The following is a 27,853-nucleotide window of genomic DNA, read 5'->3' on the forward strand; positions in this document are numbered from 1 at the left end:
TCGATCTGATTTCCTTGGATTTTATGGGATGCACTGAACAGGGGGGCCACATTTTGACAATTTTTGTAAATTGTACATAGTTCCTTTTTATTTTTGTACGTTTCATCAAAAAATGTCACCTGATTCCTCTTGTTGAATGAACTTTTTAGTCGATTATCTCGCAAACTAAGCATTTTTGACTCCATATGTATTAAGAGTTTTATGCTTATTTTTGATCATAGAATCTGCCCTGAAAGTGTGTCGGTCGAATTCGGATACACCCTGTATAACCTCGAAGAGTCCAGACAATTGGGCAAATCGGGCACATATCATCGCTCCAAAAGCACAAAACAAACAGGAACGATCGAGAACAACTCTCGAATAATTGTGAGCGACGTAAAACACAAATTGGACCAATCATCGATAAAAACTGGGACAGTATGATGCAAATGTCAAATTTTGAAACCTCGTCAAAATGAATCAAGCAACCGTAGAAAGCACACGTGCGCCCCGCTAATCCAGATGAAAAGTTAATTTACACTTTTCGGGTCTGCACACGTGAGGGTCGGCGGCGGTTATCGGTCCCGCGCCGCCACATAAAAATCCCGAATCGCTCCGCCAAAATCTGCACTTGTTTTGGGAATCCTTCCGGATCTGTATCATAACTTGCGGATTAATTTGCATTACATTCCGTGCCCGATTGAATCGAAATTTCAATAAATGCATCCAAACACATCAGTTATACAGTAATAGACAAACGTGTTTGTTTTTGCATGGTGAACTCGTTGTGTTATAAATGATTCGTGCGAAACGGGCATCGTAATTAAATTATACCGCTTGTTGCGTGTAAAATGCAAATGTTTGCAATTAGATTTGAAGGCAAATCAATTTGGTGCGGTTTTAAATCGACAATGTCGGCGGATTTTTTTTTTGCTTTTGGTAATGCATAATTCGATCAGAGTCTATTTGTGCAATGTGACAACCGAGGGACACCCATCCAAAAGTTGACCGCACGCAGCATTGCTTAGCTTCTCTGATCGAATGACAATTTCTTTTTCAACGTTGTAGCCCCGTCACTTATTGTGTTGCTTCGCCTCGGCTAGGCGCCTCGGCTACGCAATACCACTCACACTCGCAAAATATCATTTTCTGGACTGGTGATCCAAATAACTATTGAAGAAAGTTGGAGTGAGTTGAATTTTTTTCCTCCGCCACCGCTTCCAGATGCAAAGCCCTCAAGGTGAGACTTGTTCTTGGGAACAGCCTTGACTCAGACATTCTCATAATCCCCTCATAAATATTATCAGAACAGGGGGCTTAAAATTTATTGTGCGATTTGCATAGTAGAGAATGTGGTTCGGCCTCTCTCCAAAACAAGTCGCCGCCACCACCCCCCATCGAAAAACACTCCCGAAACTTGGCGGCGTGATTAATACCGGAGGTTTCAAATTAAAACATCATTATCTCGGCGCAGGCGAGCCACTCGGTTTTAATTATTGCGACGCTCCCCCGCCGACGATATTTATTAGCCCGGTTGGTAATGCACTTGCACTATTAATGCACCTTCCCCAATGAAATTAGCGTCGTCTCGGTGGGGGCGGGATGCGAATGAGCCAACCACCCCCACTCAACAAACAGAATAATAAATCGGTCTTGCCGTCGAGATCGTTCTTGTTTACGGACGATTTGTTGCGAGGAATCACTTCGTTTATTGGGCATAAAAGATACAACGAATATTGCCTCGGAGGTTTGTTCAATAACGTATAAATTTGGGGACGGATTGGCGTTCGTGTGGTTTAGACAGTTCGGGACAATTTGAAAGGGTTTGCTCACGACTAGACGGTTTTACCGCAAGATATGAAATTTTTTTGTTTTATGGGGTCCTGTCGTGCGGAACAAATCCGGAGAAGGGTACAGAGGTGAGATTTAGAGCTTTTCAAAAAAAAAAAAAGTAGTCGGTAGTAGAGAAATTTATTTTCTCATTAGCGTGAAGGGATTTTTTTTCGGTGGGCCGTTGAGGGCTCGTCGATCGCGTCTGATGGCGCTTTAATGATGTCTACTCGAAGCTTTATCTGAGAAAGGAGAAAATATCTTGATCAGTAAAGGGAAACTGTCCTCTTAAGGAGCAGGGGACATTTTTGGATAATACATAATACTATAAATGAATGTGGGATCCTAGTAGGCGTTGAAAGTTTGCCGACTCGAAATCGAATTTTTCTGTTTTGTTGAATTGTTGTTTTGGTTTACCACAATCGGGTCATCCCCTCTATACGTTTAGCGTTAAGCTCGACAGCTTCAGAGAGAAGTTGAAGCACAACCCATACCGAATTCCCGTCGGGGTGTCGAATTTTCCGTTTCCAGTAGAACCTCGATAAAAATATCATCTTACAAAGGTATTTGTGTTGCCAACACCCGATAATCTCTAGTGAATCGATCATATCTCTCGGTCATCTAGACGCTGCAGCTTTTCGGCCCCAGTTCTCTCCTTCTGGGAGCTTAATTAGCGACACACCGGACCCTCCCCTCCCTTCGTTCACGGTCACCAGTTTTAATCAGGGGACGTCGCCAAGTTCCAAGTGAAAGTTTCGGGGACGTGAAAAAGCTCTGCCGGACCCGAGGACGCTGGTAATATCCCCACGAGAAATTACCCCGTTGTAAAACAGCGACGATGGCATTTTTAGAATTGCCGCTGTTTATCTATTTGCGGTCGGAGTTCGTCTCGGGGAAAATTAAATTAGTTTGACAATTTGAAAGGGAAGTTCAGTTTCGGGGTAATTTATCCGGAAGTTGCGAACGCGTCGTGCAGCTTTCCAGTCCTTTTATTACCACGGTCCTGGGCACGAATTTGCACCTTAAAGGACCCATCAGGTCCTTCGTCCTTATCGATTCGTTTCGAGTTTGTTTGTTTCGGCGACGTCACATTAGCCCGGCGCCTCCGCCAATTGTCACTTATGACAAATTCGGCAGCTTATTTTCCACCCCCGCGACGATTCATCACGACGGAGCGCGGCGGATTTATTTTCGTCGATTTTCGGGGGTGCGAGGATCCCGAAAAGCTTTCAGCTTTCGCGCAGGAAAACATTCGCTAATTCGATTTGGCTTTGGTCTTTCATTTAATAAACAGTCGATGCGGTTAGGGTGAAATGGAGACCGTGCTTTCCCGAATTTTCCAAGGGAAATGCGTAGATGGGGGTCGTCAAAACTGCAACGTCGTCCGTGTTGCCACCGGCAACCTGTTATCTTGGTTTCGGTCGTTTTCTCTCTTTGATGCGATGGATCTTCTTCAATTAATGTTTGTTAAGACGAAAGACGTCCCGCTTTGACTAAACCCGAAGAAGTTTTCTTTTTTTTTTGGTTCTCTGCTTAGATCTGAATGAAGTTTGCGAAATTGTGCGACCATAATTTACTTCAAAACTTTGACTTGCGCGCTTTATTGCTTTGTAAATTGTTTTTGCCAGGCGGAAAAGGGAAGTTACAGCTGTAGTTAGTTACGTCGCCGATCAAAATGTGCATTTTCACGAACGCTTCAACACGCAAACCCACCGTGTGAGTTAAAAAAATGAACCAAAAATGGAAATGACCTGATTGTGATATGTCAAAAGAAAAATATCAGAAATAAATTTTTCAATTAATTCCCACGTATATCAAACGTGCGTGGTTAGCCAATCAGAGCGCTTGGTTTCATCCAATCAAAAATGTTTATCGCGATAAAAACGCCCTACTACTCTGTCATGTCCCAAAACTGATTAAAATTGCATGCTGCTCCTGTCAGATTCTCAAATTGTTTTTAATAATTGTGTTTTTAATACCTGAATTATAAATAAATAATTACCCAACGTTAAAGTTTGTAACACGTCCTAATTTTTAATATCTGATAAATTTCCCAATTTTCACTTAAACATTTTTGCTCTAGACAATTTTACTCATTGATATTTGGGCATTTTTTATCAAAGATGAAACCCTCGAGCTAAAGCTCTCGGGCCTAACCAGTAAAATTGAAGAATGTATCCGATAAAAAAAATTAGGTCTTGCTATTTTACCTTCGAAGATTTATCTCTTACTGTGTCAGGAACAAATTAAAAATAAATATACAAGGTGATAAAAAAACAAATCTAGAGTGCTACCTCTCTGTTGTTTTATTGAAACGTTTGTCTTAGATTGGGTCCTACGCAAAATTATACTGCTATGCACAGTCGTTTTATTGGTTGCCTATTCACCCCGTTTCGAAAGTAACATTCTTCAATGGTAAAACCCGTTTTATTAATTCCATATTCCAAGACCAGGCTGGATCCTCCACCAATTCTGAATTACCAGACATGGTGATTTGTGTGGTGGAGCGTTTGGAAATGCATCACAAGCAGTAACAAGTTTCCTGGACGTTCCGTAGATTTACTGCAGCTGCGCTACATTTGCGAGACTTTGACCGATGTAAAAAGATCAAAAGCTGTTCTAGAAATAGAGCTAGAAATTTTGGACGTTCAGTAAGAAAGTGAGAAACCAACAGTGATGCTTTTACCGGCAGAGAGACAAATAAAAGTTCTCTTCATCTCGATGGCGCGCCTACGTTTTGGTTTATTTGTTTTGACTTATTCTGACAGCACGAAACCATAAGTCTCGAATAGCGAGGCATTTTTAATTGTAAAACCAGGCTTTGCGTTTATATTTGTAAAACTGTCGACATAAATCGCAAGCAAATGATGATTGGTGGAGGACTTTTACGTTGTTTTATGGTATAAAAGTATTGACATTTAAATTTTCGTCCCAGATGTGATGTTTGCGTTTGAAATAAAAATACAGATATGCACTTTCGTGCAACGATATAAACCCTTAAGCAAAATCTCAACTAATTAATCCCGGATTAGCGCCAGAAACTGTATCTCTCCTCCTAACACGAAAACTTCCAGATTAAATTCGATCCCCCTGCAGGGTTTAAATAATCCAAAACATCTCAGTTTTACTGGCCCGACCTCTAATCCATAATTTTATCTTTTCGCATTAACCGTCTCCAGGATGAAATTTTCAACGGCGCCGCCGCCCCCGACGATCTCGTCTTCAACCTTTCTCATTTTCGATTCGTCCGGAACATTAAATTTTAAATTGGACCGTCCATTAATCAGTGACTCGTGTTGTACACGGCAATTGTCCTGCGGTCAGGACGTAAAATTTCCCACCTCGCCGAACTAACAGCCCACGTTTTATATTTGAATATGCATTTGCGGTCAGTGCATTTTCCCGGGTGCATTTCGCCCCCGAAGGATCTCCGAGGGGTGGCACCGGCCCCGCAACTTGTCTGCCACCAAACAAGCGTATAGTAATCTCAATTTAGTTGTAGGTCGTAAAATTTTACGACCTGCAACCAAATTGAGAATACTATAGGTCTCCTCTGATTCTATTCTTCTCCGGCTTGTGCAACACTGATCCAATTTCCGGCTGTTTTTTTTTTGACATACATAGTTGCTTTTTTCTGTAAAAGAAACGATTCATTCGAATAAGCGAATACCTTGGTGAAATAATTAGTTTACCCCGAACCACCAATATCAGATGAGGACTGATTTAACGAGCAATTCCGAACGGACCAAACCGCGATTGGACAAACTACCAAATAAAATCAAACGATGCCGTTGCAAATTAATGCGACCTGCGGCACAACAGCGGCTCATCAATTGTGTGATGTTATGCCAGTAATTATCGGGTAATGCCGAAAGTGATTGGGGATTAGGGGTGGCTCAGGACGGCAAAACTTGACTCGGGGTTTGATTCATACGCGATTATTTGGAAATATTATATTTGTTCATAAACACATGAAAGTGTCTGTTGGTGTACCGAGTACTGTGGCCAAGCGCCTAGCGCGACACTTTACATCCGGAAGGTCCCGGGTTCTAACCCCGGTGCCGCCTGACCAGGTGTGGGTTTTTTTTCAGAGGTTTCCCCACACCATCACATCGTGGTATGTCTCATATCACAGATACGGTGAATGCTGGATCAGTATCAACCTGTCAGTACCTACCACCTTCCTTCCGCACCCATCCTCACCGTACCCATCCCGAATCTTCCCGTCAATGTGGCTGAAAAAGCTCTGGAAAGTCTCAGCAGCCCGCCCCCCTCCGGGGGGAATGAAAGATGTATCCTTTCCTGTTGAGACTTCATCTCAATCTTGATCTTTATATCATTTGTAAATGTGAAATCAAGAGTGTCAGCTAGAAAAATTCGCATATTTTCATCATCTTTTTCGATGCTTGTCAGCCATCTTGCAAGGTGATGCAATGACTTGTGTGGGTACTCAAACTTGAGCTAAAGAGACATTCTAAGTACCACTGAAGACCTCATCGAACTACGTTCAGCAGTTTTTTAGTTATAAGCGTTCAAGAGATACAAACATGCGTACATACATAGAAAATTTTCGCTTTGCCGTGTGGGGTTCTGTACGCGCGCCCATCTTGTCTACCTGGCGCTCGATTCCGCAATTAAATTTAATTAATTACAGGGAAACGGAAAAAATTAACTCGAACCGTTTCACCGGAACGAATTATAACAGGTTACTTTTTAGGTGAAATTTATGTTAAACAATGCAAAACGGAATAATAAATTAAGCCGCGTCGGAGGCGGAAGCCCTCCTAATTAAATTTATCCTTTCGGTGGCCGAAAGCCACATAAAAAAAAGTAATGCCAGAGCATCCAAAGATGTTTTTGGGGTTTTATGTAAATGAAAGTCGGAGCCTCGTCATAATAATCGAGCGGGAGTCGAGACCTTGCATAAACACACGAAGAGTTCTTTGCTTCCGAGTTTCGTCGGGATTATTTTTCAGGTTTCGGCTAACAGGTTGCGTTTTCCAAAAACGGACTCGTGAATTAATCGCGGATGTGCTTTTACGCGTCGAACGTTAAAATGTGGATTTGGGATCGACGTTTTGTTTGTTCCAATTGATGAACGTTTGAAAGCTTTGGCCTGGAAACGTGCAGACTTCATTTATTGCGATTATGTATAATTTATTTGTTGTGTTTGGATAATGTAATCCGGATAATTATTGACGTGAAAGCGGAAAATGTGAATTGTAGGATAACGATTTGGGAAGCGTCGGAGTTCATAAAAAGCGTCCAATTATTTGCATCGACAAAGAATACAAAATGTAACATCTTAAATTCCACACCTCGATGAGCTCATCGTTTTCGTCTAAATGTTCTAACACTATAGACGTTAGCTAGCGCCACGCCACACGGGCACCACGATGCCCACACAGTCTTAGTTCTTAACTTATTCCACTCCCAGGTGCATCATTTTCCGTCACATTTTCACACTTCAAAAGCAGAAAAATTTAGATTTCTTTCTCTTGGAAGCCTTCGTGCTTTGTTGCGCCCAAATGCGACAACTTTATCCCATTCCAGTCGACACCTATTGTACAGAGGCATCATGTCTTTTGTCTTTGAAATTGTTTCCGAAATTAATTATAAATTGTGAACGCTGAACGGCACAAAGAGTAGTTGATGCACAAACCACAAACGTCAGCAGAAACCAATATTATTACCGTTGAATGTCAGCGTGCTTCTGTTTGTTCGTGTGTGAGTGAAGGGACCCGTGAAAAATGCGGTTTGATTTCAGGTTGATCGTTGTAGCGTCAGAAACACGCGAACACAATATTTAATATTCTGTTTTGTCGCACTAGTGTGTAACGAACGAATCGACATGTTGCATTATGGGTAACATCGAATAACACGTTCGGTTTTGAACAACACCGGTCAACCTGTAGAGTTTTTAGTTTATTTTTCATTTTGCCTTTCTGTTGATGAATTGGACATTTTTTTTTATTCAACATGACTCACGAAAAATGTTTTCCAAACAGCGAATAACAGATGAAATTATTATTTTCCATTCCCAACAACACTGACCTGGCATTGCTATCAAGGATACATTTTTCGTGGGGCGGGGGCTGCTGAGGCTTTCCAGAGCCTTTTCAGCCACATTGACGGGAATATTCGGGATAGGTACGGTGAGGATGGAAGGTATTGACCCAGCATTCGCCTTATCTGTGATATGAGACATACCACAATATGATAGCGTGGGAAAACTTATGAAAAAAACCCACACCAGGTCAGGCGGTACCGGGGTTAGAACCCGGGACCTCTCGAATGTAAAATGGCGCGCTAGGCGCTGGGCCACAGTACTCGGTCAAGTAACGACGAACAAATATATAATTATGTGAAACAATGACAACCTCTCAAACCTCAGCCAATATTATTATTATTATATAGGGCATCGAGACCGGATTTACTTGTCATCACGGATATTTCTATCAAGTAACGAAGCTATGAATTTGCAACGCAGCGCGTTTCCTCGGCGGCCACCCATCCAAATACTGACCGCGTTAAACGTTGCTTGACTCGCCGAAAAAACTTTCTAAATAAATTTCTGAAAACTGATGCGCAAATATTCCACAACATATTCATCTTCCTTTTTGCACATGAATATTTATTTATCAAACAAAGCCGCGAGTTCTACGTGGATGTCTTTTTTGCACGATGTTTTACACTATCGATCCCTGTTCGATAACTCTGATGCATGAATATTGATGAGCCACAACGTACTGCAAAGAAGCAACACAAGTTTAACCTTTTTTTGGTTGTTTTTTCTTTAATTATATTGCATCAATTTTAACGCGTCCCGTTTTCTTGGACAATTTTCTGCATTCTTTCTCTATTACAGCGGATCCTGAATTCATCCCGAGCAAATCAAATCTCGGATTGTTTCTTCGAGGGTAAAGAGAAACTGCATTCGACATTTCCACGTTAGGGGTCACAATTTTTTCCGCGCTCGTTCGAAGAGTCGTTTTGAAATTGAAATTGTACAATTTTACTCTGGCATTTCGATTTCCTTGGGCATATTTGTGAACTGCGCAGAAAAAAATTGCCGAATGCGGTAAAAAAACACAATGGAAACATACATTACAGCTTTTTATTTAATTAAAAAATCGTTTTTGTGGAAGAAATACAAAGAAAACAAAACGCAAATAATACATTATTTTGTTTCATTGTATTAGCCAATATTACCTTTGCATATTCTGAACATTCTACTCGTGGGATGCCTCGAGGCTTTCTATGAGTGACAAATCTGGATGTTATGATGATCGTTTCACCAGTTTCGCGGTTTTCTTGTTTTCTCATTATACCCTCTGCTGTTGCTGAACTTCCGGCCACAAAATGGAAGCTACAAGCTGCTTTCGTTCTTCCAGGCCTGCATCGGTCTCTAATACTCCGTTGCCGTAACGACCGTCTTTTTACTGCAACATCCCCCACGTCACGAATACTGTTGCAATTTGTAAGAATGTTTTGTTTGTCGGTCGCCTCTTGCTTTTAGTTCACCAAATTTTATTCGACTGTGCGTATTTGTGCGTGTTTCTGAAATGTGGCAATTATCAAGAACTGATTAGCTTTGGAATTGAAATCGTTTCAACGAAGGTGGAGGTGGAAAATTAATTAAACATTAGCGGTCTAGACTGTTGAATTTAGTTTATGGCCACAGAATTAGTTTTCTTAGACGATCTGAAGCAACAAGAGAAAATTTGCACAACTGTTAAATCGTGTGTGGTGCTGTCGAATCAACACGCTCAGCGAAAAGTCGAAAGCGACACTAGTGGGAAATTAAATTAAATATCATTTGTACTTCTCAATTTTAATTTGTTTGGTCAAAAAACAGTTTTACTTAAATTGAGAGTCGACCAACACAAAATCACGGAGTGCTGTGGCCAAGCGCTTAGCGCGCCGCATTGCATTAGGGAGGTACCGGGTTCAAATCCCAGCACGGCGTGATCTGGTGTAGGTTTTTTTTCAGGGGTTTTCCCACACCACCACATCTTGATATGAGCACAGGTCTCAAATCAAAGATCAAGCGAATGCTGGGTCAGTACTCACCGCTCGGTACCTTAATTCAATACCCACCCTGACCCCATCCCGAATCTTCCCGTCATCCTCCCTCCTGAGGGAGGAAATAAAAAACACCATAACCCATATATGATATCAAGATATATTTTTTTTTTGACTCCAGATGTCGACTTTTTAATCTTCAAACTCTTCAAAATTACAAAGAATTCATCTCCATTTAATAAGGACGTGTGAGGAAGCCCTGGACCAGATTTCAAACATTGTCAGTATCACTTTTTATTAAAAGAGGGCACGGCATCCAGGCCGAATTTATTCATCATTCTTCATATTTCTATCATTTATCTGCGCTGAACGCCCACTTTTTACACGACATCACTATTATTATTATTATTCCGGTCGTGTCTCGATAACGACTTTACGAATTTCGCTCAATTTTTCCCTCCGGAATTCGGTAAAGGATTAACTAATGAGTCCGTAATTCGTCGGCGCTCATCCCCCGTTTTATTTTTGATTTTTTCGTGGGTTTCCGAAACGATTACGGACCAATCCGAATCATCGAACAGATCTTTTTTCTTCCGTTCCGTCTAATCGAGCGTAACTCCTGCGAGATCTAACCACCATAAAAAATCGTTTTTTCCTCCCCCAAACTTGGCGAATCGTCGTCCAACCCTTAACTGCCGTCATTACCCGTCTCGTTTGCGTCTTTGATTTACCATCCATCACTCCGACCCTCTTCAGACGAAGACGTTTCCAGCGATGAGCGCCGCAACTTTTACCGGAGCCGACCCCGAACGGTCCGGAGTGCCCTCGACACCGGAGTCGTGTTATTGCACCAGGCTGCGCACCCCTCGACTTCGTCGAGTGTTGTACGACCAGTGAGCGTCGAGCTCTCGTGCAGAAACGTGGTGCGCCTCGGCCGGACTGCACGTTATTTATTATTTTTTACAACCCTTGTGTCGACGCCGGAGGGTTTTTTTGACGTACGCCTCGTTAATTTTTGTTGCGCGTAATTGTTGTGAAACGCGGAATTGTGGCAAATTAATTTTTTTGTGGCGCTGGAAATTTGACTTTTTGTGTGCTCTGTGCGGCGTCGCCGCTCCCCAGCTCTCGATTTTGTAATTCCGTCGTTTCGAAAATTTTCCCACCGACGAAATTTGCGGAAAATGCAGCGACCCAACCATAAAATAAAATAAAACTTGCAGGAATTTTTTACCAGGTGCTGTGCTAGAAGCGTTTTTGTCATTCAGTGAGGTAATTGTGTAGGAAAATTTATCTCAAAAAGTACAAATAAAATTGGCCCACAAAGCGCAAATTTGAAAACAAAAATATTCGGGGGAAACTGCGACAGAGAAAGTAAAATCAGGATTAAATTAGAAATTCACGTGTAGGGTTTAATGTTTCGACGTAAATTGGCATCTGTGAGGCGAGCTCGCTACACCGCGGTCTACTCGGGACAAATTTATCGTTACTGTAATTGATAAATAAATCGTGACAAATACTTCAAATGACCTTACATTTGACCCGGTCGAGCCGCCTGTAGTACACTTCTACTCCTAGTTCTTGAAGTACTTCTACTCCGCTCAGAAAAAAAAGAAATTTTAACCGTCTCAAAGGCGCGATTTTCGACCGCTTGAAGACAAAAACTTTTAGCTTTCGAAACATTAAAAGCATTTTCCGCAATCAAATCAAATTTAGTTGAACATTTATGAACTTAGATTTTTTGTGGCGCATTAAGGAAACTTCAGTAAGGCAAGGCAAGAGGGTTTTTTAACTGACAGTCTCATCAAAGAAATTATCTGGAAAAAAGTTATTCAATATCCTAGTGGGCGATACTTTTAGAATGACGTTGGCTTCTAGTTTTTGGGGGATTATTAAGAAACTTTCCGACTTAAGTTGGCAACACGCTTAATTGATTGGGCCACCGATGTATTGTTAACAAGGAACAATCAAGATCCAGATTTTTTTTATATCGTCCAGGCGAGATTAAGGATTTTAGTGAACGTGTTCGCTACAATTTTACGGTTTGCTTGAATGTTTTAAAGGAAAGCGAACGATTCAAAGCTCAGAAATTGCTAAAGTGTAGCACCAACCAGAGCTTAAATATTTTAACGGGTGCTCTGCTCAAAGCTCCACAAGTAAAATGTGGTAGGACGATCCAGGTTTGGTCTCTCGAATTACGCTCGCGGTGAAATTTTAATAACTCTTGATGCCGCCAAGGCCGACCGGGTGCTTCCCCCGAAATGCGACCTCGGGGGGAAACCTTTCGATTTCGAATCGGTCGCACCTGCGGCTGTTACACTCGACCCCCGTCCTAAATTTCTATGAAGCCGTCCGAACCTCGGAAAGCTCCCAATCAGGCGAGCCGTCAGCTCGAGCTTTTCTCTTAAAGCGTCGATCTAATAAATCAGGGCGGGCCCGTAAAGAAAACATATTTTATAAATTCCTCGCGTGAAGTGGAATTGAAAGAATAAAACTTCTCCAAACGTCTCGCCTTATTTATGAGTTTATTATGGTGAAAAACACAGAAACTCCGGGACGGAAGAACAAAAGCCGGACCTGATCCGGGACTCGCGACCGCATTAATCTTCTTATGCAGATTTCTCTAAACTGACCCGAGATCCGACAGTGAACTATGATCTCGCCGTTGAGCTCTAAGACGCTCCGGGGGGCTTGATTGATGTTGTCGGTGCGGGGGCGGAGATTTTTTTCCCGCGTCGGTTACAAGAGAGATGTTTTGAGAATGGCATCTCGGATGAGTCACGTGTTTATGCACCAGTACTGCCAACGTGACGGCCTTGCCAAACCTACAAAACCTAGTTCGATTTCGCGTTTTTACCCCCCCCCCCCCTGGCGGCAAATTTCCGCAATTATCAGTCAACAGTGGTAATTCAAAGATTCGGCCCTCGCATATTTGCGACGGCTTTGAGAGCTGGAGTTGGACTCTTTGATTATTTTTTTTCTGAAGGACGAGTTCGTTATAAAGGTGGACGTTCCGGGCGTCAATCCTAACCGGATAAAGTGTGATGTGAAAACCCGAAATGAGAGTTTTTTCTATCCGGAGTGTTGTTAAGGACAAACAAGAGGAGTGTAAACTGTTCCCGGAGGACTGTTCAACGCTGGAAAAGCTCAACTTTGACCGTATTTAAGAGGGAAAAAGTTATGTGGCAACTCTGACACAACCATGCTATGCTATGTGAGTCGATAATTACGTTTTCTCGTTTCCGAATCGATGCAGTTTCGTGGGAGGCGGTCTTGTCCGGCTCCGGGTCCGTTTCCGGATTGTTTCTAGCACGTGGCAAGCTTTCGGAACTCCCGTTTCACCCTCGTGAACACATTTCACATCGGGAAAAAAATCCGCGCTGTCGAATAATTACCTCGAAAATCATATTGCCCCGGAATGGACGAGAAACGAAAAGTTTTTAACGGCACCGTAAATTCCACTCGCAAATATAAATTAACTTTTATGGTCGTCCCTCCGGGCCGAGATAACGAAATAACGTGCAACGATTTCTTTTCTTGGTCTTTTTTAATTCGGAATTAATGGAGTTGAAGGCTGAGGAGTCGACGATCATCGCTGACAGTTCCTCCGCTTCTACGGAAGACACGAACTAGAAAATTAAATTGTTTACGAATTTCCACCTTGTTACAAACAACGAGGACACCCTTCGTAATTATCTGGAAAAACAACAACTTTTCGCGTCACTCACGTAATTAACAACGTCGATGACAATTCGCGTAATAACGCTCGAGAAAGAAAAATTGCAAAGCAGATCTTCATTCCCCCGAGAGCGATTTTAAATTATGTTAAATTTTTGCTTCTTCCCAGAGACAAAAGCGAATTACTTGGTTGAAGGTTAAATAAACCCCTCGCATTGTTGTACCAGTTGAAGGGGTCACGTCAAAGTCACGCCACCCTGATCAACCTAAATTGAACTGCACTTCAGTGTTGTCAGATTCCTTGAAATTTGGGCGGTAACATTTGTCAAGGTCGCGTCGTTATGACGTCATTACTCCTAATCACGTGACTGCCGCGACCGGTGAAATGTACTGCAGACCCTGCAGGCAAGCACGTTTATGGAGCTGCACAATTCCAGTCGAAATAACAATAAGAGACATCTTCGGAAGTATTTCGTTTATTAAGTCACTTCAGAAGGAATGATTCCCATTCAGCGTTGTCGGAATTTTATGAAAGCGTAATAAATTCTCGCAATGAATGTTATTGTCTCGCGAAAATAATAGAAACTGGAAAAACGCACCAGCTTCAACGAGGGTATTATTCTGTTGTCCATGTGTTAGGTAAAATAGTGAGAGCTTGTGATTTAAAAGCTTTCGAGTGTTCATAGAAGTTGCGGTGAATTTATTAAATTTGTCGCACACCACAAAGCACACAAGCTAGCTTTGCGGGCGCTTTTCTCGCATCAAAGTCCATTTCGTTGTTTTTTTTTTTAATCTAAATGATGCGTCACGGAGTAAAATTTCAAAAGCGAGGACTGTCAGATGTGTTTATTTTTAATCGTTTTGCCTCAAGTTGCCGTGTTGTACTAATTAAAATTATATTAATTGTGCAAATACTGCGTAGATGAATTCGACTTGGTCGTTATTAATGAGCAAGTGATGTTAAAAGGTGGAACAAAATAATTCTGCTGTCATGGAAACAGGAAATGCGAATTCCCGGGAAATTCTATAAGGAGTTTAACAGTAACAGCATGTTGGAAAGCGGAAAAGGAGAGTAAGAGCAAAAAATTTTCATTATGCAGTGTTACTTCAGAAATGGAGAAAGACTTGAGAACGGCGAATGGTCTTATTCGATACCTCGAGTTTTTAAGGAATTTCAACAAAAGTTTCCGGACTTTTAAGGCACTTACCAACACCTTGCCCAGAAAGTCTACAAATGCGTAAACATTGCTTCTGGCAACAAAGGCAGTGGACGACCGACAAAAAGAACAGCTGAAAATATTGAAGAGGTTGACAAAGAATTGCAGAGACTCCAGAGAAAAAAGATTGGAATTTTTTTCCTGATCGTGTGTCTGTTGTGCATGAAGTTAGACCCCTTGACAATAAGAGCCCCCACAACCTAATCTCTCTGAATATTGATTGTTGGACCAATTTATAAACAAGCGGCGTGCTCACCGTTGGATTGCACTATCTGAAGAAATTCTTTTACAACCGACAGGTCACACATAATTCACACCTTTATGAAAATCAAGATTTCAACGTTCCCAAAATCACTAACCTAACTTTTAAGACTGACATCTGATTATTGAATCCTAACGAATTGCCAACTGAAAACTATTCTTTGTCGTCCGTCACTGGAGAAAAAAATAATTCTTTCGTAGATTTCCACAATTTCTGGAATTACCTTGCAGATGAAATTCCATCCGACTCAGTTGTCGACAAGTTGCAATCTGGCGTTTTTCTTCTTCCAGTTAAAAAAAAACAAAACATCCCGAGCAATGGGAAAGTCATCCGACAAATACAACAAACAAAAACTTGAACGGAATCGACTTTTCGAAAGTGAATTATCGTTATCAATATCAAGGTTGAAGCTGCCGCAAGAAAACAAACAAACAAGTTTTAAGCTCTGACTACGAAAGCTCCCCCCAAAAATAATTGACACCTGTTCGACTTAGGGTTGTATAAGGAAGAGTCAACACGGCGCAGGCGTCACCGTCTCTTAAGAGAACTGTGAAGTTCGCAACTTTAACCGTATTATTTTTCGCTTCCACCGCAAGTGAAACACCGATTTTTTTCATGGTTTTGCACAAAGGAATTCCCGAATAGTTTTGCCAACTGGCGGAGTCACATTCGAGCCGGAGGAATGAACGTTTTTCAAGGCTCGTTGAAGCAACTCGTCCTTCCATAATTAAACCGGAAAACGAAACTGAATTTGTTAAACAAACTGACTAGTTTGAGTGAAAAATAAGAGAACTCGTGCTTCCATTTTCACAAAGGACGAGCACTCGGTCCTGAGAGATTGTTTGTTACCTCTCTCACGGCATGCACAAGTCATGATTTATTATTAAAGACGTCCTGAAGGATGCGGAGACCGCGCGACGGAAGTAGACGTCGCGAGCTTTAAAAATTAGCAAGAAACGAAGCTTTGCAACTTGTATCGTACAGCTTTCAGTTGGAAATTCAATTTGCCGGTCTGACTGACAAGCACCGGTTTGCACAATGCTGCCGCAAATTGATTTCGAATAAAACGTAACGCCATTATGGACGCGTTTGTGATTCCGGGGGTGGTTGAAAAATCCCCTTTGTTCTTCCGGATTTCTCACATAAATCACCCTAATCCCGGACAAATGACGGGGATTACGCCCACTTTGAATCAATTAATGTGTTTGGGGTCGACGATTCGTGCAGTAGCTTTTTTTCTTCCTGATGAAAAAGCTGCACACATGGGGACAGTGTCGGGGAGCGATTTCAATATGTCGATCCTCTTTTTTTACGATCCCGTTCCGAAGGGGTTGGTTTTATCGCGACCTTCTTTCGGACGCTCCTCCGGGGCGGAAATTATCGAGGGAATTTAATTAAAGCGTGACCGCATATTTTGGAACACTTGTTGGAATCCTTCTAATTCGGGAGGATAATACCGAATGATCTTCCAGTTCGGAGAGGATGTTACGTCCGAGGCAAGCCTGCAAACAATTTGTTTCCGAAAAAAAATTTACGACGTCGTATGAAACTTCCACCACGATAACTCAACAGGAGAGAATCAATTTCCGGGGAGCGAAGGTGGACAGCTCGAAGGTTATAATGCCGGTCTTGTTTTTGTGCCGATTTTTTATCCCTCCGTGTGCCGATTTCGTCCTGGGAGTATTCTTTCAAGGTCACGAAACACTAATTTTGGTACTGCGACATTCGCAGCATAACTAATTTATGTCAGGAAGGATCAAAGGAAAGGACTCGGCTTGGTATGCAAATCAGAATGCGCCAGTTTTTGAAAATTTTTCTGTGAGAGAGCGAGAAACACTAACGGCCATAAAATGTTTCATTTTTTTTGAGAAAATGGAGAGAAACAAATTTGCATATGTAATTTTAATGGATGTAACGTTTCCTCTGTGTGTGTTAATTTGCAAAATTAGCAATTTATGATAAACTCGTTAAATCCAACGGAGTTTGCAGAAATTTTAATTGAAGGGGCGAACATGGGGATTGGAAATGACGAGTTGTTACGAAACTAGGGTTGATTTTATTTTGAGTGTTATTCTGAAAAATAAACGAATTCCTATCGAGTCTATCGGTCCCAGAAAAAGGTGGAAAATTTTGTGAATTCACGAATGGCACGGTTGAGTGAAGTGCATGATTTTTACCCTCAGTGCTTTGTGGAACTCTCGGGCTTCGCCCTCGTGCTACAAACTCCGCCTCGTGTAAAAAAATATGAAATAAATATGCATCGTAAAAGGTTGAGTTGGTTGTGCTTTTTTCCCAAGAGAGTAAAGTTTACATAAAAGGTTGAGTTGGCTATGCTTTTTTTCCCAAGGGAGAAAAAGAGCCACTTTACTCCCTACAGTCAGGAAGTAAAGACTTTCGAGCCTAATATCTCGGTTATTTGCCAACGGAACTGAGTTATTAGGCTCGAAAGTCTTAGGTGAGGCATCCTGTATAGAGGTCGTGCAAACACAAATTTTTATTCAAACGAAACTACTTCTCTAACTAATTTGGATAATACTGGATCAGTCCTGAAACTTTCCCATCGGTTGGACCGTTTTCAGGAAACTGGTTGTGGTGCCCGTGTGGCGTGGTGTGGGAATGCGCGTCAGATCACACGAAATGTCACACGGAATACTTTTCTTATTTCCTCATAAATCGTGAAAACAATAATACAATTCGTTTGGACGAACAACACATTTCAACAACTGTCACGTAAGATTCATTTCACATCAGTTCGCTCGCCAAAAATATCATTTTTATCAGTGTAGGTTCAACATTTGTGAAATAAAAAGTACTATGATACAAATTCTAGTTTAATTTGGCAGCGAAATATCAAAGAAGGTCGCTTGTTATTATCACAAGATTACTGAGTAATGAAGACAAGATAATCCGAAATGCGTTAGTTCGCGGTACGCCACACGGGCACCGCGTTGTCCACGCCGATTTTTTTACTCTCAGCATCAATTTGTTTCTTGCTCCGGGACATAGTTTTACTTACTTGGATCAAATCTTTTAATTAAAATTTATGTCGCCATTGCGAAAATTTCCAGACCAAAATTGCACAGTACGCTTGCTCTACGCTTCAAACTTGATTAATATTTTGAACTGTTTGCACAGCGTTCGACTCACTTTGAACTCATTTTATATAAAAAGACATTAATAATAGTAAGATTCCAAGCAGTGCGTACAGCTCAAACACCCTGGACGGAATAAAATTAGAATAAAATTTTAATTACCGTGGCAAAAATGTTGGCAGAAAGCGTAAGAGAAGCGATAGTTTACGTTGCGTTGCAGATAAAACTTCGATATGAATTATGCATTTTATTCTTCCGGAGGCGATCCTGATGCACTCTCGATCTCTAGGGCGATTAGTAGTTTGGGAAGTTTGTCAAATTCACCGCTTGCAGTGTAATTGTTAATGCAAAAGAGTGTTGCCGTCGAGAGACTCTCTAACTTTAGCGTGGGATGACAATCTCCAACTTGGGACTAGGACCGTGGTCAACTTTGTTAAATGTTGTTAGTCGACGTAATTTCGTTGTCTGTAAGCGTAAACATTGGCACGTTTAAGACTTGATCTTCTTCCTCTTTGTGCCTGTTCAATTCTGTGCAGTGTTACTTTAGAAATGGAGAAAGACTTGAGAACGGCGAATGGTCCTATTCGACACCTCGAGTTTGGAGGAATTTCAACAAAAGTTTCCTGACTTTCAAGGCACTTACCAATAACTTGCCCAGAAAGTCTACAAATACGTAAACATGTTTTTGGAAACAGGTAATGTTCTGCGCAAAAAAGGCACTGAATGACCGACAAAAAGAACAGCTGAAAATATTGAAGAGGTTAAGAATTGCGGAGACCCCAAATAAATCCATCCGGAGATTAGCCCAAGAAACTCACCTTTCATTTGGTACAGTTCAGCTTATCCTTAAAAAAGATTTGCACTTTTTTCCTGTTGTGCATGAATTTAAACCCCTTGACAATAAGAGCCCCACAACGTAACCTCTTTGAATATTGATCGTTGGATCGATTTATAAACAAGCAGCGTGCTCATCGTTGAATAAAGGCGCGACAGGTCACACATAATTCACACCTTTATGAAAATCAAGATTTCAACGTTCTCAAAATCACTAACCTAACTTTTAAGACTGACATCTGATAATTGAAATCTTAACGAATTTGAAAGAGGCCGCATTATTGGAATCGCTCATCGTGTGGGACAAAATGTGGCCACTGTGTTACGGTGTTATAGTACATTGTTTCATCAACATATGCTATTTCTGGGTGTTGCATTTTTCATGATAAGTCGTATAGTTTTGTGCGTTCTGGAACCATTTTGTTCGTTGCAAATTTTGTCCTCGTTCGGGGTTTTTCTCTTTTTCAGTTTCAATATGGCCTTTTTGACTTAAGCGCCGGATTAAATTAAAATTTGTGAAACGCACGCGAGCACCAGCCACACCTGGGTTGACCTCGTTGGGAGAAAGCTTTTGAACAGTGACAACCCACCGAATCCTGTTGATTTATTTACACACACAAAGCTAATAAACAAGAGAAGGTGCGAACAAAAAACCGCCCCTTCCTCCCCCGTCACTCGCACATTTTCGCGGTTTCATTTCATGTCGCACCGAGTCCGAAAAACTCTTTTGTCGGCGTTTTCTCTTTTGAAGTCCGGGCGAGGTCCTGATCCGGTGTTAAGCCGTTGCAGCCCAGACATTTTTCTCGACCGGAGTTGGAGCTTCCGGAGTATCTCGACCGGGTCTCTCGTAATCAGCTCCCGAAACAATCCGCATTAGTTATGGCTAATTAAGCGAGGAATCGAGCCCCGGAGTCGGACAACGAGCCCGGTCCGGGGGGGGCGGGTGTCGACGGCGTGTGAAATATTCCCCGGTGGATCTCTTTTTGTGCGACACAATGTAACAAATTTGTTTGCGTTTCGGATTCATCCGACGACTCCGCACGGGACGTATTGTTATATGTAGAAAAATGCGTAATTTCCGGGGGCGGCTCATAGTTCTGCGCGCTTTTGACGTTCGACCGAAATGTTCTCGTGATTTATTAAAATCGCGTTTCGAAGCGGTGCCAGAAGCGACGACCGGCTCGATGGCTGATACCTTTGATTTTATATTATACAGGGTGTTTTTGAAATTCGTGCACAAATTTTAATCACGAGCTACTGGCTTCATGTAGAACTCGGAAAAAATATTTAAAAAATTCTATGTCAAAAAATAAATTGACATTTAATTTTTGAGGTACAATTTTTTTAAATTGCTTTTAGTTTTCTACGTTGTCCTACAACCTCGTAGGTAAAATTTCGGCACATTTTAAAAATACACCCTGTATATCATGTTTTATACAGGGTGTATTTTTAAAATGTGCCGAAATTTTACCTACGAGATTGTTTGACAACGTAGAAGACTAAAAGCAATTAAAAAAAATTGTTGCTCAAAAAATAAGGCAGTAGCTCGTGGTTAAAATTTGTGCACGCATTTCAAAAACACCCTGTATAATATATTATACCTGTAATATAAAATCAATACCGATCCTGGTGGGAAAACCGGTGAGGCCTCACGTCACTACCGCACCCGAATCCCGGAGCTTTTTTGGATTTATGTTACGGTTAACTTCTTTCATAACTTCCTTTGAAGTTACTAAAGTAACTTCTTCATCCTGTACCATCATTTCTTCTGTTACTTCTTCTTTTTTTTCTTTTTTGTCACCCTTTCTTTCTTTAACTTCGTTTCTTTTTAGTTTTTGTGCTAGGTTACCAATAAACGCTTCACTTCACCATGAACGCCACTTTCACGGAAGCCGAAAATTGTCCATTACGAGCTCTGATTAAAACGAATCCGACCGGGGAGTCCCCGAACGCATCCGCATTAACCCGGAAATGGAACCGAGAAAACTCCGTTTATTTACCCAAGTACGGTGTGTGCTTAAGTAATAAAATGCGGTCCCGGGGGTGCAGTTTGGTCGTAAATTGCGCTCGGTTTTTTTTCCCGCGTGTTTGAAGAATTGTTGTTATTTTTAATGGCCCGGTCACAATGGAAGGAATCGATGGACTTTAATTAAAACGATAAATCTGGAAACAAGTCCAACAAGGAAAAATTCACTTTATCAGTTAACGAGATTCGAACCTAATAAATTTCGTGGGCGAGGTGCGGGATCGTTTCCGGAATAATCCGGATTTCGAGGTGGACCCGCGGCGGGATTTGCAAATTGGGAATTGTGCAGTTTTTGGGACCTGCGTGGACGCGGTTTTCCAAACGAATTTGTAACGAAACGAAAGGACTAAAGATTCAAATGTTTACCTGCGTTTTGCATCACAAAAGTGATGTCCTAATTGAATTTTTCAGGAGTAGTCGTTCATAAATTCAATTAAAAATTTCAATGGAGGGCCGTTTTTTCGGAGGCACTTAATTAACATTCCTTTCACTTCCGATAATTGCCCGGAAATGAAATGTTTGGGGAGAATGATGGTCATGAAAACTTGAGGAGTGTTTTTGTATTCGCTTAATCCTGATCGTTTCGATTTTTAGAGCTCTGGGGACAAGAATAATACATTCTCGTTTCGCTTGTCCAATTATTTTTTAACTGTTAATAATCCGGGGCGAGTCTGAAAGTCACGCGAGATTGAAATATTTCGCGGCGCGTTTTTGAACGTCTCTGACGTGGCCAACTTTTTTCTACTCCACAAAAAAAATTCTATACAATTTTGTTCAATCCGCCGTGATTTTCTTTACAACATTTTAATTTGACTGGATTGGAATTGCCTCAACAGGGTTGTTACTAAGTCTGCGTCTTGAGATATGTATTTCATCATTTCAAGCAGTCGCAGCGACAATTATTCCGCTTTCACGTATAAGTTGATGATCCGCTTCATTATTACCGAGTGTTGTGGCCAAGCGCCTAGCGCGCCACTTTACATTCGAGAGGTCCCGGGTTCTAACCCCGGTACTAGGTGTGGGTTTTTTTCAGAGTTTTCCCCACACCATCACATCGTGGTGTATGTCATATCACAGATAAGGCGAATGCTGGGTCTCAGTACCTACCGCACCCATCCTCGCCGTACCCATCCCGAATCTTCCCGTCAATGTGGCTGAAAAGGCTCTGGAAGCCCTTCCCCGAGAAAAGGTCTTACAGGAAACCCGACCCCAAGTGTTGCCACCCCTTTCGCGCCGCCCCGCCGTCGCACACTCTATTTATTTCCGGTTCGGTTAATTACCCTCCAAGGTGAGGCAGTAATACGCTCGGTTGCACGGCTGCAACCGCCTTTGAATATTCATAAATAACACCGTTCGGAATATGCAACCTCGTGGAACCACCGGCTGCGAGGTGTCGGCTTTCGCGCGCGTCAAATTCCGCATAATTACGAGTACGAGGGAGTAATTTACGGGCGGGAGCTTTCGTCGAATAGTAACGGGAGTTCCGTGAACAGGTGTTTTTGTTGCAGGCTCTTTTACAAGCACATGATGTTGTGGCGCACGAAATTTACGGCGAAGATGCCATGCGGGTCACGCCCCCGCCGCTGCTGCCGTACCTCAACGGGGGCGACGATCTGGACGGTCCCAACGGCGAGGTGGAAATGGAGAACGTAACGAGAGTGAGACTGGTGCAGTTCCAGAAGAACACCGACGAACCGATGGTGAGTGAGAAAAAAAATTAAAAAAGAGAATTGCCAGTTCGAGGAGTTGTAAAAAGTTCGGAAGATAACACTTTTTGAATTATCAAGAGATCTTATTAACCGAGTCAGATACTGAAACCGTTCCGTTTATGAAAGCACCCTCTTTACATAAAAGATAATTGAAGGACCAGAGTGCTTTAAAAAGAAAAATGTTTGAACAAATTTTGCATTTTAAATTTTTTTATAGCCGCTTCCGCTTCAATGCCGTATCGTTTCGAGTGCCACCCTTTCTTTTTTAATTCTGTTGTACAGTTAATTTCAAAATTATAGAGTACACCTAATTTTCTACAGTGTGAAATGCACTTATATTTTTTGTCAATGATCAATGTCAATTTTGACAAACAAAATGCCTGATCTAACCGAAAACGCGAAAGTGCTCATTCTTTCCAAATTAGAAGAAGGGTGGTCGATCCGAAGGGTAGCCCACTATTATAACATCGCGAAGAGCACAGTGCAGAGGATAAAACAGACACTGTTATGGTGTTCTAAAATATCAGCGACATTTTATGTTGTCAAACTTACCTAACCTATATAAAAAATATGAGACTCAAATTTCAAGAAGGCATATTTACATGTGGAAAAAACTGTAATAAATCGACTTCTTGATTTTTGAGGTGTACTCGATAATTTTGAAATTAACTGTACGTGTATCTGCGACCGTACGACATATCATATTCAGACAGGTAATGACTCACTTTACTGCACGCCGTGCGGTAAAGGAAACAATGGAAACGATCAAAGAAAATCAAACAAGCCAAATAATTTGACTCGTGATTTTTCACCCTTCGCAAACTCTCACAAAAGCGTCTTGGCCTCTTTGTGCAAACTTCACACGTGTGCGATTATATCTGTGACTCACTTGTTGCATAATAATTATTAAATTGTCCTTATTCGACGCCACTGCTTCAAATTGAACAGAGAATCATTCGTAAATGTAAACAATGATTGCTTGGTATCTAAATGATATCAGTGATAAAGAAAACAAAGTGGTATTTACTAAACTGGAAACGTAAGAAAAATTGTGAGCAGAATACGAAATAATGGAGCTTCTTGCCCCGTTAAAAAAATATAAAGAACGTTGATTTAAACGTATGCCAATGGAAATAAGTGTTTTTCAATGTGTGGGGATGAACTCGATCGGAATATTTTTGTTTTGCCTGAAACAATCCATTTTTATCGAAATAACAATGTACCCTAGTACGATTTTAACTGCATATTTTTCGGAATAAATTGAAAAAAGATACCATGGACAAATCTTCAAGTCTTAAAAAAGACTCGACATTCTCAGATTGTGTTGCTCAAGGAGGTGCACCTAAACCGTTGCTGTTTACCATCCGTTTTAATGCGCAGAGGATTGAATTTGGCAACGGCAAAGTAGAATGTTTCAATAGAAATGAACGTTTTGAAATTCATCCGGATGAAAGTCTGAAATAGAATTTTCATAAAGTGATTACGTACGTAAGCGCTCGGTTTGTTGCGAAATAAAGATGAGTACTGGCAATAAATCCAGCTGAAGTGGAAGGTATAAAATCGGTTATTGTGAAAATGTACAAAGCGGATCGGGGTGTCATGAATAAATCAAGATCCGTGGAGTTTTCAAGGAAATTCTATAAATAATAATAACAAGACGGGTTGATAACTATTTTGGATGTTTTATAATCCCTTGAACTCGGCAAATGAAGCACTCGCTCTTTCGTCGCTCGTGCCTCAAATAATGGGCTCACGCGCGAAAAATGTCTTCTCGCACTAATTTCGTAAATAACTATTGTATTTAGTCCTTTGATGTTGACAAATGCAAGATGTGACAGATTACAGTAAGATCGAGCTCCATCCTGTTCAGCTCAGCCGTTGAGCTTGCTAATGCGAAGCCCCGCGTCAATACGCTAATTCGATGCAAATTGGATTCTTTCCCAGATTTCTCCAGTTTAGGGGCAAATGTGAAAGTGTCAAGATCTGATGATACTCCTGTCTTTTGTAGCACTCGGACGTGACTCGATTATTACCGCGTACCAAAACATCTTCAACAAGCACAACACGAGCGAACATTGCACACTTTCTAAGCCCCCTCTGAAGCAGTTTTGATTATTTTACGAGAATAAACACGCCCAAACTTCGTGTTTAATCGACAGCCACGTTGGAGGAACGCCAGCTTTGATTTTTCTCCCCAGAACGTAATTAAATCAATCCGACCGCGTCATTTTTATGCAGATTTTATTTCGCGGTCGTGAAAAGACGAAATCAGATGAACCCTCGTGCGTGCAATATTGATGGGAAGGAAGTCTCCGAAGACTCGACTCGATACCTCTCGTTCGGCTGAGATTTATTTCGCCAATTTGTCAGAATAAAAACGGGGCTGCCGATGTTTGATTTTCTCCGAACTGCTTTCCGAGTGTATTTTAATTGAGTCGCCATCGATTTTCGAGATTTTTTTACCCATCAAACGCCACGTTTCGAATATTTTTTAAATTGATTCTGCTTCCGGTATGTATTTGACGGTCGATGTGTGAAGGTTGCTTCCGAAAAAAGGAATCCAATTTGGAAAAAAGTGTAAATCGAGAGCGAGAGTGGCTAAAAGTTGAGAAAAAAAAAGGAAAAGGAAAAAGAAAAGTAAAGACCTTAAGGAGAAATGTAAATGAACATCCGATGTATAATAGTTATTTGTACAACTAGTTATGAAAGTCATACTTTTTTTCACGAATTTGTAGATTGATTAACGAGGGCGTAGCCGAGTTAATCAAGCAAATTAGTGAAAAAAGAGACTTTCATAACGTGTTGTGCACACTATTTTTTTGCATATCCATGCAAGTTGAGAAATTTGGTCCAAAAGGATTTATGAAAAATTACAAAAAAAAAATAGGTATGCTTTGACAATCATCTTCAAGGAAATGGAATAAAATGATGCAAAAAAGTACTACTTTCACTACGATTTTTCATGTAAAAAAGTGCTACTTTCACTAGGATTTTGCGTGTAAAAAAGTGCCACTTTCATCACGATATGCAAAAAAAGTATTATTATTATTATTTCCGTTGCAGGGCATCACGTTGAAGATGAACGAGGACGGCAAGTGCATAGTGGCGAGGATAATGCACGGGGGGATGATCCACCGACAGGCGACTCTCCACGTGGGCGACGAAATCCGAGAAATCAACGGAATCTCCGTGATGAACCAGTCGGTGAACGCCCTTCAAAAAATCCTCGTAAGTCCCGACCAACCCTCATCCTCTAACCCCCGTTCACTATAATAGAACGCGTCTAATCGAGACGTGATAATCGAGCGAGAGGCGCATTAATAATAATTGCCGTGTCAATTTTCCTTTCCAGAGGGAAGCGAGAGGTTCGGTAACGTTCAAGATCGTTCCGTCATACAGGAGTGCTCCTCCGCCCTGCGAGGTGAGTCTTTGTTTTCCCTTCTCTTCGCCGACTCGATCGATCATGAATTTTTGGTTGAGCATGTTTCGCAACGATCCGGCGCGAAGGACCACGCGATTTTGCATGAGCGAATCGGAAGGTTTTGTTTCGAAAAATTAACGGGCGGGTCTTGTGTATTCGCACCGATCTATAAATTGTGGATTAGGATGATACAAATTCGCAATTTTTCCATCTTAGGTCGGTGTTCATGAATGTGGTGTTCTCTTTCCATTTGTGCTCATCCCCCTATTTTAGATTGTAAATCAACAACGTACGGAGATCAAAGGAGTCATCGCTCTGTCGATGTTTCGTTTAGAAAACAGCTATCGAGAGACAATTAGGCAGAAATGAAATGCAACAGTTCAAGAGGTGAACAAGCTGCTGGGTGCAGCTGGTGACGCGTTCCACGTTGTCGGGGGTGGTCGACGCCCCCACTGCGGATACAATATAATTTTTTGCAAATCACACCGACATCTGTCATTGTTTTTTTGTGTTTTTGTTTTTTGTTTTTTAAAGCACATCCCATCATACCAGATATTATGTGATTGCCCCTCTCACAAACACACTTGTCACTTTAGAATGATTGTTGTTCGGAACACGAAGAGGAATCGTTTTCGGAATCGACCCACGCCCCGGAGGTCGTCACGGGTCGATTCCGAGAAGCGATTTCGGGGGGTTTCGTTGGTGCGTGAAGCCCCCCCGCTCTTCCAAAACACAAAATTCTCTGTAGTGATTAGGCACTGGAGTAATGATTCTATTTTCTCTGTTTTCGGTCCATCTAGTTATTCCGGATTAAACCTCTACCAGTACTAGTAAGTACCCAAATATGCCTACTATCTGGTTCGGGTGTGGTGTGCTTTAGTTTTTTCTAGTCCTAGTTTTTGAAAGGAGTATTTGCTAGTTTTCCTGCTCCCACACTTGGTAGCGTAGTTTGTTAAGCATGGCCCCTGCTCCAGGTGGTGTCTCTCGTTTGCAGATATTCGTGCGGGCCCAGTTCGACTACGACCCCCTCGAGGACGAGCTGATACCTTGCGCGCAGGCCGGCATCGCCTTCAAGACCGGAGACATCCTCCAGGTGAGCGCCACCCCACCGGTGCCCCCAGAGTGTGTTGATCGAGCGTTCTTCGCTTTCAGATCATCAGCAAGGACGACCACCACTGGTGGCAGGCGAGGAAGGACAACGCCGCCGGCTCGGCGGGACTGATCCCGTCGCCGGAGCTGCAAGAGTGGAGGGCCGCGTGCGCCGCCATGGAGAAAACCAAACAGGAACAAGGTAATCCGGTTCGTTGGAATTAGCGCGGCGCCAGTCAGTGTGTTTTCCCTGGGGCTTTTTTCATCCGAAGTGGATATGTTTTTTTTTTTTTTTTTCGTTGAGCTTCTTTTCTTTTCCGGCAGGAGCGCGACAGTTTCGCCTCCGTAGTTCGTCGGGACTCGTTCAAATTTCCAGCAGTTCATAAAACTTCCGTGGCTGACCCCTTCACTGTTGCATGTGTGTTAAAAGTTGACGTCTGTTAAACGACATCGGTGCATTTTCCGTGGAAACGGGACCGGTTGAATCGCTGCTGCGGAAATTACCGCCATCGCGGAACAAATTAACGCGAGTATCGGGACAATTACGAGCGTGAGCGCGATTTCGACGACAACTTTTCTATTTTTTGTTGGCAACGGGTTCGTGACCGGTCCCGAATCGATACCGAATGCACCGACTTAGAATAAGTATACAAAAACTATTTTAAACATGGAGCATGACACCTGTAGTGTAATT

At 41.8% G+C, this 27,853-nt stretch overlaps 1 protein-coding gene across 9 annotated transcripts in view; it reads left to right on the forward strand.

Annotated features, from left to right (window-relative positions):
- Positions 1-27,853, forward strand: part of CASK (peripheral plasma membrane protein CASK) — a 165,891-nt gene that overhangs the window by 128,681 nt on the left and 9,357 nt on the right. For 5 of the 9 annotated variants that reach the window (XM_069056590.1, XM_069056596.1, XM_069056591.1 and 2 more), the window contains 6 exons: positions 22,449-22,640; positions 25,713-25,877; positions 26,002-26,070; positions 26,871-26,900; positions 27,065-27,163; positions 27,223-27,361. In XM_069056590.1, the coding sequence (XP_068912691.1) occupies positions 22,449-22,640; positions 25,713-25,877; positions 26,002-26,070; positions 26,871-26,900; positions 27,065-27,163; positions 27,223-27,361 (694 nt within the window). The remainder of the gene's footprint in view (positions 1-22,448; positions 22,641-25,712; positions 25,878-26,001; positions 26,071-26,870; positions 26,901-27,064; positions 27,164-27,222; positions 27,362-27,853) is intronic. The other 4 variants (XM_069056592.1, XM_069056593.1, XM_069056597.1 and 1 more) reach the window with 1 other exon arrangement.

Source organism: Tenebrio molitor, chromosome 8, assembly GCF_963966145.1.
Source record: "Tenebrio molitor chromosome 8, icTenMoli1.1, whole genome shotgun sequence".
Classification (NCBI taxonomy): domain Eukaryota; kingdom Metazoa; phylum Arthropoda; class Insecta; order Coleoptera; family Tenebrionidae; genus Tenebrio; species Tenebrio molitor.